Here is a 20,919-nt window from a genome sequence, read left to right on the forward strand (position 1 = left end):
ATACATTAGAAAAACGATTGCTTCTTTAGTAACTAATCGTTATAAAACAAGTTTAATATACTGTTAAAATACAGAATAACACATACAGAACATCATAATTAATTGATTTTTAAAACATGCAAACTTGCGGATATAATTTTATTATTGTTATATTAATATATTATTTTATAGATTTTAAGTAATTTTTTTAAAGCACGTTCTAGAGTTGATTATTACAAAAGTATTGAAAAACGTAAAACTTTTTCATTCAATGGAGAAAAGAATTTTCCTGTTTTTTTTTAGATTTTTTCCTATTGAGTTACAGGTCTGGAAGCCCTTGACTGTGATAATAATTAATATAATAAATAATAATTATTATGTGTCTAAATTAAAAAGCTGCTATTCTGGAACACATAATATGTTTATAATCGGTTTCTAGACGGCACCATACAGGAAAGCTTTATAACTTGGTGGTATAATTTTTCAATAGGGGCAGACTCTAGACAGAGTGACACCAATTCCAGGATTATTAGTACTCAAATTCACAAATACACTACTAAAGAAAACTATTTGTTTTTATAACAGTTGTTTCACTTGAGAAGTCCTCAGAAATATTTTTTTTACTATTGTCAGAAAATCTCTACGTTGGCTCCAAAGCAGTTGCATCAGGATGGGGTACGTTGACAGAGGAAGGCAAGGTCTCGTGCACGCTGCAAGAAGTCGAAGTACCGGTGCTAAGTAACCAAGAGTGCCGGAATACCAAGTACACGGCAACTATGATAACTGACAACATGCTTTGCGCTGGATACCCTAAGTCTGGGCAAAAGGATTCTTGTCAGGTGAGTCCAAGTTTTTTATGAATTTTCCGAGACCAGTAACTTACCTTATCAATCAGACTAATTGAGATTTTGCATGACGTTTTCTTTAGTACGTAGCCTGTCCTCATAAAAATAGGGTTTTCAGAAATTTCACCGGAAAAAAGCGGGCCATGAAAAATTTACTCTGTGACATTGTTTTGGCTGCGACTCGTTAGATACTACATAGAACCAAATCAGCAGTTAGTCTTTAACAAATAAAACTGTTATTCCTCTTCTGGGTTTGCTTAAACTTTTTTTAAACGATTTGACATTTAATATATCATCAGTTAAAACTATTGCCGGCTCAGAATGAGTAAGATCCACCCCGCTGGCCAAGTATGGATTAGCAGATTTTATACACCTTTGAGAATAATATGTCACAAAATGGAATGTGTGCAATTTTGTGTGGCAATTTTGGAATGGATGCAAGGGAGTGCAGTTTCATTCTATTACTCAAGGCAATCAACCCTGCCTGTTAATGCTCCCTGTTAGACTATCGATGCTATATAACCGATGGCACTTCTATATTTTAGAAAAACCTATACAAGAACAAATTGCAAACTTACTCAGTTGATTTCAAGCTGGAGCGACACAGAAGGCAACCATACTTTGAGATTGCCAACTGTCTGCTTGGCGATTTTGCTCGGGTCGCCTGAATCAAAACAAGACCGTGTTCTTCAGAACTTTCGTGTCTTTGCAAGAGACCTAGGAATTTCCATGGCCACTACTGCATGTCTATCGATCGAAATGACGCCGCTGTAGTTCTTCATGAGGCAATATGAAATAGAATGAGAATAATCTGCAAAGACTGATAAATTTTTCCAAATCTTTACATAGAATCCATACTTCTATGCAATAATATAAATTATAAATCCGAAAGTGTGTCTGTCTGTCTGTCTGCTACCTTTGCACGGCCTAACAGTTTAACCGATTTTTGGTGCAGGTTTAGCTTATATCCCAGGGACGGACATAGGCTACTTTTTATCCCAAAAAATCAAAGAGTTCCAACGGGATTTCTAAAAACCCATCCGCTTAACCGATTTGATTGAAAGGTACCGAGGTAGCTTGCGTCCCTGTAATTGACATAGGCATTTTATTCCGAAAAATCAAACAGTTCCCACGGGATCTTTAAAACCCTAAATCCACGCGGTTGAAGTCGCGGGCATCCTCATTAATATATCGCTCTCAATCGCCGTACCTATTGTAATTGTTAAATTTGTTTCAGGGCGACAGCGGTGGACCTCTCATCACAGAGAGAAAGTACGACAAGCGGTACGAGCTAATAGGTAATGAATATGGATACCTACTTGTATATACTTACTTTGCAAATCCTATTTCGTCCGCGCGGCCTTCTGCAAACAAACTACCTACATTGTCACTTTCACTGGTTTATAAATTGCTCCTCAGAATTTGTTTATTTTAATTTAAGTTTTATTTACACTTCACTTTCTTATATTTGATACAAATCTTGCGATGAACGTTTTAATTTCTTCTACCTATTGAACCAATTTTTATGGAGCTTCGCTCATGAGTTTCATTCTCATGAAGTTAATTGAACTCTGGGTTCAATCTTCTATCAACTGTAAACTGAAATAAAGGATCTGCCGATTCTGAGTGCAAAATTTTGGGTACCAATTATACATTGTGCTATTGATGTCGCTAGAGATGCTGCACTGGTATAGAATAATTATTAATCTAAATTTTGAACTTATCAGTTTTTTCAAGAGTTGTTTTTAACTATTTTCTTCAAAAAAATTGGTTAAGCAAAAAAAGAAATGTTAAAAAAACACCAGCCGAAACCACACACGGTTTATTTTACTGGTAGATAAACTTCATATTACTTTAAGAGAGATTGAGTTTTTTCGAAAATATTTTTTTTTTTCAGGGGTGGTGTCATGGGGTAACGGCTGCGCTAGGGTGGGCTATCCCGGAGTATACACAAGGGTTTCCAACTATTTGGACTGGATTAGAGAGAACACTCGAGACGCTTGCTATTGTAACAACTGAAATACAAGTTGATCGGGGACTGAACACATTTATCCGCAGAAATCTGTCAACAATTTATTAAGTACATAAACAAGTTTTAGTATGATTTTTGGGCGCTCAAAAATTTAACTGAGTCGTATTAATTCTGAAACGTATGGTCTAACCTAACGTGATCTTATCGAAACATTTACCTAAAAGTATTATGTGCAAAAATATTATATCGAAATTTATAGTAATCTCTACGAATGCATATGCTTGATGTTTTAAGGTCATTCTTGCATGTTTAAATGGTCAAATGCAATGTAACATTGCTATTTACAAGGAGTATGAGATTGACTGTAAGCTTTGAGCGAGTATCTGTGTGGGGATTCAGTTAAATTGTCCAAAATAAGTTTTTGTTTTATTGACCAACATCAAAAGAAATCGTAATTAATCCTGAAATTTTATTTATTACACAAAAGGATACTTTATATAAGTTGCTAGAATATTGCAGTAATTAAATATATAATAAACTCTAAAATCCTGCAACAAAATCGTAAATTTTAAGTGATTTAGTCCCTGAACAATAATTTTAAATCATTATCTGCGATATAAATTATACCATAAGGATATAAAATAAGTAATTCTCTTTTATTGATCAAATTTTTAGGATATCGACGCCATTACTAGAACTAAGTCGACGAATGGCTGTTTAAGCTAATAAAATATTGTTAGTCATATGAATGACAAAAGAATACATTTATCAGTCAATGAACTTGTGTAAATAATAATAATGCGAAAATCTACTGATTAAGTGATATTATTTTAAAGGACGACTAAATTTTATGTAATCTAAGATAAACGTCGTTTTTAATGCAATAAGTAAGAATATTGTATTATCATTCATGATGACTTTGGCAATAAGCTTGTCTAGTTACGTTAAAATAATTGGATCTTCAGATTTATATCCGGCATCCACTGGAATGAGACTTGCTATAAGTTAAAACACTCGTTTTAAATATTTGTTTTTAAGACAATGCAAATCCTAGGGCCAACATTCCGCCATTCAAAACTTTAAAGCGAATACATATTATAAGTTTCAAGTTTATAAATCAATTCCATTGTACTTAATATTAATATAGGTATGTATTAACTTTATTGTATTAAAAATATTTATTGCAAATTGTACCAAAAATAGGTATATCAATAGGATCCTGTTAGATATATTTTTATATTATTTTGGACTGTAATATTTATTAGTCATGAAATATATACGTAATAATAATGCCATATTATTTAAGATTTAGATGTAAGTGGAATTGTAAAAAATGATAAATAAAGTACCTCACATTTATAGTTTTATTTTTGCCTGGGAGATTCTGGTCCAATAAATTGGATCTTTATAACGGATGGATCGATTGTTGAGGAAAACACGAAATTAAAATAAAATGTTGACCATTTTAGTAGCTATTAAAATCAAGTGGTTTTTAATTAAGGTGAATGACAGTAATAGGTCACAGTGTTTTGATAAAATTGTGATTGAACAAGTGTAAATTAAAAATTTATAACACCCCCGACAAGTGAAGGTTACAGTAACTAGAAAAGAGCTGATAACTTTCAAATGGCTGATCCGATTTTCTTGGATTATAGCTAAGAACACTCTCGATCAAGCCACTTCTCAAACAAAAAAAAAAACTAAATCAAAATCGGTTCATTAGTTTAGGAGCTACGATGCCACAGACAGATACACAGATATACACGTCAAACTTATAATACCCCTCTTTTTGGATCGGGGGTTAAAAACAGATAATTTTAATTCTGATACAAGTTATGGACTAAGAGCCAGCGCTTGCCAGACCTTCGTTATTTTATAAAAGCTGAAAGTTTATTTGCGTATTCTTCCCGACACAGGGAGGAATGATCAGCGATGATGAAGTTTGGATCATGGTGGCTTTGGGAGATAACAGGTAATAAATGTGTAAAAATCTTACGTAAAAGTATAAAATCAAATTTTTTATATTTTCTTTGGAATAGTATTAGAAATCACGTCATGAACCTTAGTATCGTGGCAACTCCCTGCCAGACGTCCTCAAAGTTTAAGGGTGTCTGGCAGGCAGTTGCCACGATACTTTTCTGGCAATGCATGACGTGATCGGCATTCTGGCACGGGCTGGCTCTCTCTCTCTATTAGCTCTTAACTGCGATCTCACCTGTTGGCAAGTGATGATAGAGTCTAACGCGAAAGCTGGCAAGTTTGGAAGGTTGGAAACCGCTTAGGTATCGGTTTCTTCGCGTCATTTTACCGGAATGCTAAATCACTTGGCGGCACACCTTTGCCGGTAGGGTAGTAACTAGCGACGGCTGAAGCCTCGCAGCAGACATTTTTTAACATTATTTTGTTTAAAACTAACTATAGAAAAGGCACCTTTATGACCCCTGACCCAATTTTTTTTTGTTTGAAAGGTTGCTTGATCGAGAGTGTTCTTAGATATAATTCAAGAAAATCGGTTCAGCCGTTTGAAAGTTATCAGCTCTTTTCTAGTTACTGTAACCTTCACTTGTTGGGGCTGTTAAAATTTTTTAATTTACCCTTGTCTGTATTTAAGACAAGGTTTAATTATAGCAAATCTGTTTTTACCAGAAATTGATTCGAAAAAATATCAGTAAAACGTCAAGAGATGATATTGTTTTATTATTGTAATTATTAAGATTACTTACCAGCAATACACAGTGAGTAGATAACTCCTTACTTAGTTATAAGAGATTAAGTATTAAGTAAATGGTTTGCTAAATTATCTCATATTTTATAAGAGACTTTTAAGATAATAAAGATACCTACCTATCTACGCAGCTTTTAGACACGTGCAAAAATCTTATTAGTATCTACACAAAGTATTATATACTAGCTGTGCCCGCGACTTCGTTCGCGTGGAATAGTGACTTTTCGCGCTTTATATAGCCACGGACGCTCAGGCGCGAGGCGCCGTGATTCTTTAAATTGACATAACTTTTTTATTTATGAACCGATTGACATGAAATAAACACTAAATCCTAAGTGAAGCTTACTACAATATATTAGTGAAAACCGTATCTAAATCGAATAAGCCGTTTCTGAGATTAGCGTGCACAAACACACAGACAAACAGACAAACAGACAAACAGACAAACAGACAAAAAAAAAATTAATTACAATTTCGGGTTCGGCATCGATATAATAACAACCCCTGCTACTTTTTTTTTATATATTTCCATTGTACAGACACCACTTTTCTACAATTTTATTATATGTACTTATAGATTTTTTGTACAAAATAAAAACTCTAAATGAACGGTAATTTACCGTTAATAGACAAACATAGTAAAAAAAATTGAATAATCGCTTGTTTTTAAATATGTATACAACACGTGGTCGTTCGCGCCATGGTGGATAAAACAAATTGAGATGTCGAAAACACCTGTAACGTCGTCAATAAGACGCAAATCAGCAATGAGTTCATATTTTAGACTAGTTTATAGTAGAGTTAGATACGTAGGAGGTCATTGATCTGTGCGGTCATTGCCAAATAACATGCCCGACCATACAGCCTCTAATCGGCGCCTAAAACGCTGTCTTAAAAAGCTTCTTCAGAGATAAAAGTTTTAATAAACACTGGCTGCTGCAAAATTTACCAAAAAGAGACATAAATTCTGTTTTAAAATATAGCTTCCAGATTAGTCGCGACGGGTCAAGTATATATCGGCTATAACTTTAGTGTTTTAGTAACGAAATGCCACATTTTAGGGTGCGCAATATTCATAAGATCGTTCAGAGCTCAGGCATGAGTTAGTGTATTAAAATCTTTGAGCCCTAAGCACTACTTTCCATGTGTGTGTCATCCCATTCACCTGTTTTGTCTAAGTGTCCACAAAACTGAAGTAAAAACGAAGAAAAAACAATGTTTTGTTTTTTAGTTTGTTTTATTTTGTGTGTGTCTATCGGTGCCGGGGACACATTAAGTAAGGTAAGATTTTTTACTTTTTTCTCTATGCATAATTTGGTTCGCGCAGATTAGATGATTAATCCTTCGCTGTTTTTTCTGCTACAAGACTGTCACAAAAATTGATGGCTTATATATTTTATCTTGATTAGCGAAGCGGTAACTGAATAATTTCCCACTTTTACTCAGTAAAAAATGTAAACTGAATACATTCGTCTTACTCCTATTTTTTTGTTAAAATTTTTACTCTAAGATTTAAATAATAGCTGAAATATTTATTATACACGTAATGAATAAAAATAATTAGTAACATAAAAGCCTACTCGGAATTAAAGATAATAAATTTATTTTATACTTACTATTTTTTCAATTATTAAAATATTATTTTGTTTAAGTTCTGCTTAAGTTGAATGATGATTTATATAAATATAACTTTACGATTTTGCATTCCCAATGTTCAGTAAAATAGTGGATTTACTTTTGGTAACTACTTACTAGCTATATTAAAGGTACAAGTGTAAATTAAAAATTTATAACACCCCCGACAAGTGAAGGTTACAGTAACTAGAAAAGAGCTGATAACTTTCAAACGGCTGAACCGATTTTCTTGGATTATAGCTAAGAACACTCTCGATCAACCTTTCAAACAAAAAAAACTAAATTAAATTCGGTTCATTAGTTTAGGCACTACGGTGCCACAGACAGATACACAGATACTCAGATACACAGACACACAGATACACAGATACACACGTCAAACTTATAACACCCCTCTTTTTGGGTCGGGGGTTAAAAATTAATGTTTGGACATCTAAGCTTAATACATTTTTGTAATTGTTTGACTAACAGGTTTATAATGATTTAACTGTTTTAAATTGCTTGTTTTAGGATTTGCTTAGAGTAAGTGATGAATATTACGCATATGGACAAGACCAAGAGTTTCAACTGCCTCCGTGTCGAGATTGTAGTAAGTAACTTACTATTTTATTGTTTACAGTAATTTTTATTTCTTATTCCTATTTCTTAATCCTTCAATATGTACATTGGCTAAAGCGCTAACATCAAAGCACTGTGGCGTTACTGTGAGACCGATTGAAGATACATTTTCACATTGAAATAACAAATATCATCTAATTTGTAGTTCTAGCGCAGAGTAAGGATGGTGTGTTATAACCTAACAGAGATTCGACGAAGCCATCTAGACAGAACAATCAGCGGTAACTCTTAACGAGCGTCCCGGGATCTCCATAGTAATGCCGGGAGAGGCGTCGGACGATTGTGTATTTTTAAACTGTGGTTTTAGTTAGCTAATTTGTGTACCACTTTGCCAAAATAGTAATAAAAACTCATGTCTCGACAGCATTCGATTCGTGCAATCTTTTTTTTCTTTGAACTTTGTCTTTTTTATGCCCGAATGCTCTTGTTTGTCGATACAATAAAATGGTTAAGAGGATAGTGGCCATGTTATTACCCATAAGTATGGAAGTTTGTTTGTTAGATTGTCCTTTAATTCGAAACCGAGCAGCGGATCCACGTAATTTTTTGGTATGAATAATAATAATATACATATGTAGTTAAAGTCCTGAAGAGTGGTATAGGCTCCTTCAGTATCAAAGAACTCAAAGAGTTTCCATGGGATTGTTAAAACCTAAATCCGTGCAGGTGCAATCGTGGGCATCAGACCAGTGTTTGAATCATTTTCGGTATACCTTGGAACCGAGCGTGAAAATTTAACGATCTGTAAAATTCAAAACTCAAAACTTTTTTTTGCAGGTTGCGGTGAGCGCAACGAAGAGGCTCGAGTGGTTGGAGGTTCTTTAGCTGATACAAATGCATTTCCGTGGATTGCTCGACTCATCTATGGGAATTCTTTCGGCTGTGGAGCATCTCTCATCAATGACAGATACGTTATATCTGCAGCACATTGCGTAAAAGGGTACGAAAAATTACTTATTTATCTAATACTTATTTATCATCATCTGTTTACGACTTTACTGTTTACTACTTTATCTGCTGTAGATCCGTGTATAGTTGAACCGATTTTAATCAAAGTTGGAGTAGTGTTCAGTCTAACATGCTTACAGAATGCAAAATATTCGTCTCCTTTGTCATATCCATACTAACATAATGAGTCTGTCGGTTTGTTACCTTTACCTGTTTTGTTTTGACGATTCGATTTTGAAGTTTGGTACACAGATAACTCATATCCCAGAAAAGAAAATAGCTACTTTTTTGCCGGAAAATCAAAGAGTTCCACGAGATTCTTAAAAACGTCCTTCCACATGGATGAAGTTGCGGGTATTGTAGTAGGTAAACAAATAAACTTTGAATATTAGGTACACTTTTATAGTTATTATTTGGCTATCTAAGATGTCATATGGTTTCAGGTTATCGTAACTTTTGTTCATAGATATTATGAAACCACTCTGTTGCTAGCATCTAAACTCGAATTCATAGACCTTAACCTCATTAATTTCATAGACCTACGCCTACTTTACAAGTGCTTATGATAGGTCAAGTCTACCTCCGGTTCAACTGGATTGGAACCAGATCTGACAATTAACTTAGAAAAAGTTTCAATACTTGCCCGAGGCGAGCATAATATCTCTACGCCAAAGAGGTTTTAAGCTTTTAAAGGCTGCTACACATATTTAAAAAAATCCCAAAAAAATACTTTTTTAGTTTGTTTTCGTATTAGGTTACGGTTACTGTGACCACCCCGATGCAAAGCTTCTTCAAGATAAATGTGCCATGTCAGCCACATACTGAGTAAATGGATAATTTAACTAATTTAATTTCACACATAAAGCCACAGCTGGACGGCGTGATTTTATTCAAATTAATATCTTCTCGTTGGTCATCAATATTAACTGCGTGTCTTTGTTTACAAATATAATAAATATTTAAATATAAAAATTAGAAACAAAAATTTCACTGTAACGAGGCAAGTTACGATAAATTGCAGCGAACTACCGTCAATAATTATGGTTATTAACAGTATTTCGCTGAATAAATCCCTATTTAAATTGGTTTACCTTATTATCTTTAAATCACTATAAACCTACAACCATTAAGTTTATCTAGTTAAAATAAACTATGCTAAGTAAATGATACTAAATGTATATATTTTAGTATTTAGGGTGACTTACATACTATGAGTTAGGTAGTGCGCGATTTTTATCAGAATTGGTTGGGAAGTTAGAAGCAGAAATAACCATATAACAAACCAATCATGAGGGCAAGCCTCAGTTTCCTTATGATTCTCTCTTTAAAATTTAAATTAATATTATTGGATATTTTAGATTAAATATTATCTAAATTTGTATTACCAGTATATAATTGGTAGACACTTATTTTTTCTCGATGCCATGAAGAAGTTAAATTAAGCAAAAAGGACTAACTAAGATTTTTGTCTTTAAATTGTACCCGTGTATTTTAAATACACACCTTTTAGGGAACATTGGACAGGAAGGAGATATCTTGAAAACACGATCGTAAGAAGTTAAACATATTATTCGGTTCCAGTAGTCATTTAGGTACACGAATTGAAGAAAAATATCAGGTTGCTTCTTTGGAACTGATTATACCATAACACGCTAAATGTCAACCCACAAAATTTATTCACTTACCTAAAAGGATTAAAGGTTCTTACACACGATTTACATTACCGAGTATAGGAATCTAAAAAAAATCTCTGTTTTTTTTTGTTAGAGTAGAATCTGCTTTCTAAACTGGTGATAGAGTCTTGACATATCATTGAAACATCCTACATGAAATAACTTTTTTTATCTTCAAGTCGGTAATGACGATAATGTAAATCGTATGTCGTCAAATTAAAATCAGGATGACTTCATTTCGTGTGTTAGATTCCAAGCTTAGGTCTGAATTTACCTGACCTAAACAGGAAAGTCAAGGGTATATATAAATCAAGTTTAGAAACTTAAGAGGATCCCTTTACCTTGTGTTTTTATTTGATAAATAATTATTTTCTGTTTTGGATTCTTTCTTACTAATTTAACGGGTGGATTGTTATATTTTGTGTTTAACAGTTATTCAAAACTAAATAATTTAAACACTTAGGTTCGAAAATAAAGTGAACATCTACCTAGATAATAAAAATAAGAGTAGACTGAAGGAGAGAAATTACGAGTAACTTAACATGAATTTAGTTGAATGAAGTCTACGAGCAGCTGCACATGCGTTGAACTCTAATGTATTGGTTAAAATGAAACTCCGTAAATCTTATCGAAATCCGTCCAAATTAGCAGTTGTGTATGACAGTCTCGTCCACCACTATTTCATACATGACATAGTTTCACAATATAGGCCCGTGCTTAGGAGTAACTCACGTTGATTTAAGTTTTTTAATTTTCCATGAACTCATAAATTTTCAAGTCAGGTACTTACTATGTCCATCTTTGGGATACAAGGCTACAAACTACATCTATAACAATTTTTTTCAAAATCGGCATAGAGATAGCTTGATATTGGTCGACTGTACACATCTTTTCTCCACTCCGCTTAGGTGGAAACCGCGCCTAAAGCGGATGTGTACGTCATAATAGCTATCTGCATGCCAAACAGCTCGATCGGTCTTTGTGCGTTGAGTCAGGCAGTCAGTCAGTCAGTCAACTTTTCTTTTTATGTATTTAGATTTATGTTTTCAGTTTCATGTGGTTCATGTTCCGAGTGAAGTTTGGTGAACACGACCGATGTGATAAGTACCACATACCAGAGATCCGATACGTGACAAAGATGTACATCCACAATTTCACACTGACTGAATTGTCGAATGACATCTCACTGCTGCAGCTCAATAAGCCCATGGAATATTCACATGCCATCCGGCCTGTGTGCTTGCCTAAGTCAGGTTAGTTTTTTTTAATAAAACTTTTGTTCCATCATAATCATCACAGTGAACTAGAATGAGTGAGCTCTCGTTTGACCTGGAATTGACGTCCTGTCAGTATCTAACACTAGGGCTATAAATTATAATTAGCCGAATTGAAAAAGTTGTCTCACTCTCATCACAAGATTTGTTCCAAGCGTCACAACTGCCATGAACTGTGACATCATTGTCAGTTCATATATGTACCTACGTCTATCAACTAACGATGATGCAATCTCCGCCGCTTGAATCCAGCAGCTCCCAGTGACTTGTTTCATGTCTCTGTCTCTGCGCTATGTGGTACGAGAACGCCATTTTCAAGACCTTGGGACCCCAACCTCTATCAGTTTTTTGAACTATATGCCCTGCTCATTGCCCCTTCGGCTACTTTTTTGTTCACTCGTTCGTTATTCTGTATATATGGCTCACATTAGGTCTAGGCTACGCAACGTTGCGTCGCTATTATATACCTACATATAAAGCGTTACAAGATTTCAGTCTTTTATATATATACGACTTTGGGCGCAGGTTTTTTAAGACTTCCATTGGACTCTCTGAAAATTCAGTCCGGAAGATCAGTCTATGTTATGAAAAAACTGATATACTCAAGTTTTTAAACCGGGGTTTGAACTGTACGTTAATATGACATTTAGTAAGTTCTTCTTTTAAATAATATGCCACTATTTAGAATGCCATTATTTAGATCCTGAATAGACATTAATTCCGTCGGCGTCAATTATGTCTTGGGATAAGAGCCCTTATCAAAAATGCCTGATATCCCCAATTCATATAGTTAAAAGGGTCATTTTTATTAAGGTGTTCCTTAATTGCATTACACCCGAGATAAAGAATTAAACATTTTTATCAATTAATATACCTACAAACGAAGAAGTCAAATTATGTGAAATAAAATATTCTTAATATCAAGATTTCAATTCGAATTTATGATCTATAAAATTTAGGATCTTAGCTTTTTATATCAAGTCATAAAGATAGTAATTCCGTAGGTGTTATGATTCATTTTACTCATATTGATATCCAATGACTTTCATATGTTATTGGCGAATCCCAAGGGTTTTATTATCTAAAGGAGAACGATGTCTGTAAAGTTAAGTAATATAAAAAAAATTAAAATTCTAAAAAAGATTAAAATGTTCCCTGAGCCGATTTTGTATCAGTCTGTAATCATTGGTTTCTCCACACCATATCATTCAATGGCTCGCGTAATGGTTTGACTCTTGATTCAATCGGCAGTAACGTGTACTTATCATGCAAACTGATGCCTTACATAATTATTAATGTGTGCCGCGAGTGCGTTTGAATTAATAAAACTGAGGGGATTTAAAATTGATTCTTCTCGGTAGGAACGGCATTCCGAACCAGTGGTAAATTATTTTGACGATTCAAAAACACTTGTAAAAGTTTATTTGAATAAAAATGTATTCTATCTTATTCTATTTTTATGTAATATATAAAATATTGCAGATTATTATGACTACGCGGGTACATTAGCAACGGTGTCTGGATGGGGAGCAATGGCTGAGACCGGCAAATGGTCGTGCACACTCCTGGAGGCGCAGCTGCCGGTCCTCAGCAATGAAGAGTGCCGCAACACCAAGTATAACAAATCCAAGATAAAGGACGTCATGATGTGTGCTGGCTACCCGGCCACAGCTCATAAGGATGCTTGTACTGTAAGTGATTTTGAAAACTACGTAAGTATGTACTATGTAATAATTACTTATTACATAGTACATATACTTATGTACACAAAACGGTTTCAATCCAAGCAAAAAATTTTGTAAGCTGCTATTAGTTTTTGTTTACAACTTTATGTAAAGTTTCATACTAATTTTGAAAGCTTCACCATTTTTATTTGTAATAGCCCTTCTACAGGTCTTTTTTACCCGTCTGCGGCGAAGCGCAAGTGGAGGGTTATGTGTTTGTATTGTATGTATGTATATTTCGTCCGTTTCTACGTCCGCTCGTACCGTAACTACTCAACGGCTCAACCGATTTTGATAAATGTCACGGCATTAGAATCGTCTTGATGGCGCGAATGTACCTACATAAAATTCTTAAAAATCGGATTCATGCGCTTTAATGTGCAGTGAAAAGGATGCAATGCAAACCGCAGTCGGGTTGTTTAGAAAACTTGAAAACTTGTTTAGACAGAACTAACGTTCACAAGTCACTTCTGTTGAAAATGGCTGCCAACAGAACAGCTGTTTTGAAACGGCCAACTTATATAGAGGTGGTTTAAAAAAGATTTAAAACTCTATTTTTTAACCCCCGACCCAAAAAGAGGGGTGTTATAAGTTTGACGTGTGTATCTGTGTATCTGTGTGTCTGTGTGTCTGTGTATCTGTGTATCTGTGTATCTGTGTATCTGTGTATCTGTGTATCTGTGTATCTGTGTATCTGTCTGTGGCATCGTAGCGCCTAAACGAATGAACCGATTTTAATTTACTTTTTTTTGTTTGAAAGGTGGCTTGATCGAGAGTGTTCTTAGCTATAATCCAAAAAAATTGGTTCAGCCGTTTAAGAGTTATCAGCTCTTTTATAGTTTTCTTGTAGAAAAGAAGGTTAGATAACCGTTAGGTTCATAATATTATGTCAATAGACAAATGTCAAGCTGTCAAGATGGACGTTGCCTAAATACATAATTATTTATTTGAAAATGATGTTTTGGAAAACTCAAATACTTTGGATCGTCGGGGGTGTTATAAATTTTTAATTTACACTTGTTTACTTACTAAATTAATTATTATTGAAGCGACCTTAGTATTGCGCAGGAACAAAAGTGGCAGCAAAAAATATGTCCTAAGTAAGTTAATAGCTCTATCGCAGGCGCTCTATGTTTCTACTTTTTAAGCTAAATATCTAAGGTGAAATAAAAAGGTTTTTGTGTAGTTTAATTTGATTTAATGTAATGTAATTTAATTTATTTTAATTATTTACTTCTAAATATAAGGTAAGCTGGGAACTTGAAATAGGTACCATAATAATTGTAGGAATAGACGGCTGATCAAACGTGACCAAACGCCTAATTTTACTTCTTCTGCAAATTTTTGGACCAATAAAAAGCTTTTCATTTTGTTACAGGGAGACAGTGGTGGACCTCTGATAGCTGAAAATATTGATCATGCATATGATTTAATTGGTACGTTACTCGTATTAATAGTTTACACAAAAATAATCCTCAGGTCATCAATCAAAAAACCTTTATTGTAGGTTTATAGATTTTTTAATTAGTTTTGTAATAATTTTATTTTGGTACTGCGGTCTATAAAGTAGGTTATTGATCAACAGGTGAATTGCAATCCTTTTTAATGTTTCTTTCATTGTTCAAGGAATCGTGTCATGGGGATATGGATGTGCAAGAATTGGATATCCGGGTGTCTACACGAGAGTTACAAAGCACTTAGGCTGGATTCAAGAGAACACCGCTGACGCATGCTATTGTGCTTATTAACTTTACATAATGTGCCTATACTGTATTAATAAAACGCTTTACTATTGTCTTATTTATTTCAAGAGGCTCCCCCTTATTTGATACTATATGCATAGAAGATGATTAGTAATTTTTTTTTTTAAGTAGGCATGTACAAAAGTACGTAGGTATTGTAAAAGCGATAAGAAAGACGGTAACCGGTACGGTAGGCATCCGAAGGCATCAGGAAGTGAATCGATTCATATGCGTTTCTAGAATGCTTTCATGAAGTAAGAGATAGAACAAATCTTCTGACAAAAAATTGATGGGTGACGTCATCTACTCTTGTTAAAAGATCTCATAGGTTAGAAAACTTATGGATGTCCGGTGAGGTATTCATATGTTATGAGAGTACTCTATATTACACAAGAAACATCTTTCACAAATGTTTGATAGACAGGAGAGGCCTACAGTCTCTAAGTGCCTAGCGCTATAACTTTTTTTTCGAACCCAAAAATTGTAACAAAAAGAAAAACAAAGATAAAAATTGCACAGAAAGGCATTTATTTCTATAAAAGATGACCCCTGGAAGTGGGAGAGGTTGTAAATAAAGAAGAATAGGTAGAACAAAGATATGAAATGGAACGGGGCCATTAATATAATAAGTCTATGAACGGGACTTTTTTCATAGCTATAAGTGTAAAAAAAACCCCCTTTTGCAGTGTCGAATTAATGGAACTGTATCCTTCAAGTAAGATTGGACGAGTTCAGGTTATAAAACTAGTAGTAACCTAATAATAGTCACCGCGCAGTAACGTGGTTGCGAGTGCAATGTACTCATTCCTGTGCAGCCTCATCTTGTACTTAGTATTTACTTGCATTGCGCCTTAGGGATACTAGACTCTAGATAATTTTGTTAATAAAGAAATTAGTGTATTTCAGATACAAACATGTGGATTCGCAGTGTTGTGTTTATTTTGTTGGTCTGCTATGGGATTATTGTAAGTTTGTGCTTTTAATGGTTTTCATTGTGATCCATACTTTTAAATATTATAAATGCAAAAGTGTATCTGTCTGTCTGTTAGCTTTTCACGGTCTATCCGTTTAACCGATTTGAACGAAATTTTGTACATATATAACTTGTATCCTAGAAACGAACAAAGACTAATTTTATCCCGGAAAATCAAAGAGTCTCTATAAGATTTTTAAATACATTTATAGTCGAAATTGTGAGTTTCATCTAGTATCTACTTATAGAATTATCTTTTTCTCTAATACTAATGTTTGATCGACCGACAAACCGATTTAATTCAAACATGTGAGTTTAAGGTATATTTTATATTAAGGTTCAGGCTGAAGAAACTGCTAACTCCACAGAAGATTATGTTAGTGTAAGTGCCGCTGAAAATGTTGTAGAAGCCATCCCAGAAGAATTGCTTACAGCGGATATCAACAAGTGTAATTGCCGTAAGTTTTTAATTTTTTTTAGGATTCATAAATTAATTATTAGGCAGTATTATTGGTATTAAAATATGTATTTATTCAGATACAAGTTAGCCCTTGACTGCAGGCTCACCTTGTGGTAAGTGATGATGCAGTCTAAGATGGAAGCGGGCTAACCTGGAAGGGGTATGGCAGTTTTTATTAAACCCATACCCCTTTGGTTTCTACACGGCATCGTACCGGAACGCTAAATCGCTTGGCGGTACAACTTTGCCGGTAGGGTGATAACTAGCCACGGCCGAAGCCTCCCACCAGACAAATTTCTAATAATTAACTAGCTAAATCCACCCGTACGAGGCAGTCACGAGCATCATCTAGTAATATAATAAAGACCTATGTTAGATTTCCCTTATGAACTTAGGTTGTGGAGAGCGTAACGAAGCGTCCAGGATCTTGGGTGGTGTAGAGACAGGCGTCAACGAGTTTCCCTGGGTAGCCAGGCTGACGTACTTCAACAAGTTCTACTGTGGGGGTATGCTCATTAACGACAGATATGTTTTGACTGCAGCTCACTGTGTCAAAGGGTATGTACTAAACAAATCAATTTAATGATTAATAAGATATCTGTTGCTCGATTGTGGTAGAATGACAGCTACAATTCATGATCGCAATCATCTCTGATTGGTTGACGGTCGCTCACTATTGGCTAAAATGCATTGTCGCAACAATATAGCATCAATTTAGCCAGTAACAACAATTGCGACTTCAATAATGATTGATGCAGGTTTTACGGAATTGAGTTACTGGACTTAATCTTTTTCATTTATAGCCTTAGGTACTCTTTTTTTTTGTTCATGAGACATTTTCATTTCATGAATATATCATGATCCTAAATCAATGATAATTTTCTCTATATCCAATTAAGTAACATAGCTAGATTACTTTTATTTATTACTTAGGTGCCTACTTACTATGAATTCAATGAAATAATTTTACTCATTGGAAGTAGAGGCTAGAGGCAGGTACAAGTTGGAAAGCAGTTGTAGGTCTTGTAGAATTTTTTTAAATCTAACAAATAAAAACAAAACTTATCCATTGGAAGTAGAGATTATATTTTTATACATATTAACAAATTGAATTTTTTTTTGTTGCTGAAAGTATTTTAAAAATAGATGCTATAATAGTAACCATGAAATATTGTATATTTTTTCAGATTAATGTGGTTTATGATAAAGGTGACATTAGGTGAGCACAACCGGTGTAACAAAACTCACAGACCAGAAACCCGCTACGTGATAAACGCTATAGCTCACAACTTTACATACCTGACGTTCAGGGATGATATAGCACTGCTTAAACTCAACGAAAGGGTTCAAATATCTGACACCATCAAACCGGTGTGCCTGCCTCATAGTGACGGTAAGTTAATCGAAGAAACATAAAACAGCCATATTTGATAATTTTATTTTAACTCCATATTGTAAGGTTATTTTTAAAAATTGATTTGAGTTGTCAAAAATAATATAAAATTATTAATTTATCTAATGCAGGTAGTTTGATAAAATCGATATTTGGCTCATTCGATGTCATACAATCTGTTGCTAGGAGGCCAACAAGATTGAACTTGCATAAATACGGGTGTTTCGAAGGTTTTAGTTTAGTCTCCTTCTGAGATTCGGAGCGATATCGCATATTTTCGGTATTTGGATTGTGAACTGGATAATTAGATGTTGTGATAGCAATCACGCTCTAATTAAATTATTTATTTTGGCATTAGTTTGTTTAGATTAAGACTCTCGGATAACCTTTACACATTGAACTTGTGTTTTTTGTGTTGGTTTTGAGAGGACATTCCAATATTCCGATAAAAATATTTAAATAATACCTGCTTTTCTGAGTGACGCCAATAATATTATCTACGGCCAGTTTTGTAGTCAATAATTTCTAATATTGCAACTGGTCTGGTCTGGTGGAAGGCTGGCTGATTACCACCCTATCGACAAAGTCGTGCCGCCAAGCAATTTAATGTTCCGATGCGATGCAGTGTGCATCATCACTTACCACCAAGTGAGATCGCAGTCAAGGCCTAACTTGTAACCAAAAAAAATTCTAGGGGATGCGAGTTTACATACATCTTTAGTCAGCTTTAGTCTACATCAGCTAAGATTATAATCGTATTTATAAGAAATTGAAAAAATCCTCCATGCTTACAGATAAAACATATGCAGGAGTAAAGGCTATAGCGGTAGGTTGGGGATCGATGGCTGAACAGAAGAATCACTCTTGCAATCTACTGGATGTAGAGCTACCAATTTTAAGCAACGCCCAATGTAGGAACACTAAGTATGAACCTAGTATGATCGTTGACGATATGCTTTGCGCTGGTTATCCCGAAGTAGGAGCCAAGGATACTTGCCAGGTGAAACATATATTATTATGCTTTACATTAATGTATATTTTATTATATTATTATGTATTTGTTGTTTTTATTTAAGTTTTAAAATCTCCTACTCGATATTGGTAAGACATAATGATCTTGTTGGCTCACCATGAAAGCCTAAAACCAGAACTAAAACAACCTACCTACATGTTTGTTCGAATTCTTCATCCATACTTAATATTATAAATGCGAAAGTGTGTCTGTCTGTCTGCTACCTTTTCACGGCCCAACAGTTTAACGGATTCTGACGAAATTTGGTACAGGGTTAGCTTATATCCCGGGGACGGACATAGGCTACTTTTTATCCCGGAAAATCAAAAAGTTTCCATGGGATTCCTAAAAACCCATCCGCTTAACCGATTTGTATGTTTGGTACCGAAGTAGCTTGTGTCCCTGGTTATTGACATAGGCATTTTATCCCGGAATATTAAACAGTTCCCACGGGATCTTTAAAAACCTAAATCCACGCGGACGCAGTCGCGGGCATCCTCTATCACACTAGTAATATTATAAAGGCGAAAGTTTGTATGTGTGTCTGTGTGTGTGTGTGGGTGTGTATGTTTGTTACTCCTTCACGCAAAAACTACTGGACGGATTGGGCTGAAATTTAGAATAGACATAGATTATACCCTGGATTAGCACATAGGCTACTTTTTATCCCGGAAAATCAAAGAGTTTCCGTGGGAATTTTAAAAAACCTACATCCACGCGAACGAAGTCGCGGGAATCAGCTAGTTGTACATAAAATTAGAATTTACTCGTAGGTAGGCACATGTGAACTTCATCTTGAGATATTATTCCACTTTGGTAGTGAGGATAGGGTCATTTAGAACAGGGCGTAGTAGAGAGTGGTCTTAAATAAATATACATTCTTCAACTTCTTAGTTGTTAAGTAGACCAAAAACAAAATGTGTTAATATTTTTAGGGAGACAGTGGTGGGCCGTTGTCAGCTGAACGAGGTGATAAGCGCTACGAGTTATTAGGTATGTATATCTGCCAATATTATGTCATACAGTTCGCAAACAGCTGTGTCCAGCAGTCCATTTGTTAACAGGGCTCTCTCCGTCACTCGTTTCCACTCGTTTCATACAATCGTAGTTCCAATTTCATTTGAATAATAAGCAACCATCAAAGTTCATGAAATTTTGCAGACATATTCTAGAAACTAATATCTGTGTCTGTGGTGTTTTAGATTTTTCTAAAAATATGTAGTTTTAAAATTTCAGGGGCTCAAAAATTTGTATGAAAATTTTTAAGACCGCGTAACTTTGAAACCGAGTATTTTAACAGAAATCTGGAAAACTACAGACATAGATATTAGTTTCTAGAATATGTCTGCAAAATTTCATGGACTTTGCTTAATATTCAAATGAAATTGGAACTACGATTGTATGAAACGAGTGGAAACGAGTGACGGAGAGAGCCCTCTTAAAGGGGACTCAGTTCTTTGTTACCTGAATTGGGGAAACGATGCCAAAACTATCTCTCGATATCACTCTTTTAATGTTGTTTTTAACCCCCGACCCAAAAATAAGTTTGACGTGTGTATCTGTGTATCTGTCTGTGGCATCGTAGCTCCTAAACTAATGAACCGATTTTAATTTAGTTTTTGTTTGAAAGGTGGCTTGATAGAGAGTGTTCTTAGCTATAATCCAAGAAAATCGGTTTGGAAGTTATCAGCTCTTTTCTAGTTATTGTAACCTTCACTTGTCGGGGCCCGTGGGTGTTATAAATTTTTAATTTACACTTGTTTATAATGTTTTCGGCTTTTCAGGTGTCGTTTCATGGGGCATTGGTTGTGGAAGACGCGGATACCCAGGAGTCTACACCAGGGTCACGAAGTATTTGAATTGGATTAGACATAACGCACGTTACGGCTGTTTCTGTGCTGACTGATATTATCCCATTAATTTTCTATGAAAGACTCAATAAAAGA

At 34.7% G+C, this 20,919-nt stretch overlaps 2 protein-coding genes and 1 long non-coding RNA gene across 3 annotated transcripts in view; 2 read left to right on the forward strand and 1 right to left on the reverse strand.

Annotated features, from left to right (window-relative positions):
• LOC123868700 (trypsin-1-like) overlaps positions 1-2,937 on the forward strand; it is an 11,863-nt gene extending 8,926 nt beyond the window's left edge. The window contains exons 5-7 of the mRNA XM_045911259.1: positions 613-818; positions 2,062-2,122; positions 2,722-2,937. Of these exons, the coding sequence (XP_045767215.1) occupies positions 613-818; positions 2,062-2,122; positions 2,722-2,843 (389 nt within the window). The 3' untranslated portion in view covers positions 2,844-2,937. The remainder of the gene's footprint in view (positions 1-612; positions 819-2,061; positions 2,123-2,721) is intronic.
• LOC123868702 overlaps positions 1-4,848 on the reverse strand; it is a 20,089-nt gene extending 15,241 nt beyond the window's left edge. Inside the window, exon 1 of the long non-coding RNA XR_006796708.1 lies at positions 4,660-4,848. This is a non-coding gene — a long non-coding RNA (uncharacterized LOC123868702). The remainder of the gene's footprint in view (positions 1-4,659) is intronic.
• Positions 4,849-6,568: 1,720 nt separating this feature from the next.
• On the forward strand, positions 6,569-20,879 carry LOC123869099 (transmembrane protease serine 9-like). Its single transcript, XM_045911836.1, has 14 exons — positions 6,569-6,623; positions 6,729-6,802; positions 7,667-7,745; positions 8,552-8,714; positions 11,446-11,648; positions 13,152-13,360; positions 14,772-14,829; positions 15,020-15,138; positions 16,446-16,566; positions 16,964-17,126; positions 17,756-17,961; positions 18,756-18,961; positions 19,909-19,966; positions 20,758-20,879. Exons 1-14 carry the CDS (start codon positions 6,569-6,571, stop codon positions 20,877-20,879), a joined length of 1,836 nt encoding a protein of 611 aa, XP_045767792.1.
• The last annotated feature ends 40 nt before the right edge of the window (positions 20,880-20,919 follow it).

The sequence above is a fragment of the Maniola jurtina genome, chromosome 10, assembly GCF_905333055.1.
Source record: "Maniola jurtina chromosome 10, ilManJurt1.1, whole genome shotgun sequence".
NCBI lineage: Eukaryota > Metazoa > Arthropoda > Insecta > Lepidoptera > Nymphalidae > Maniola > Maniola jurtina.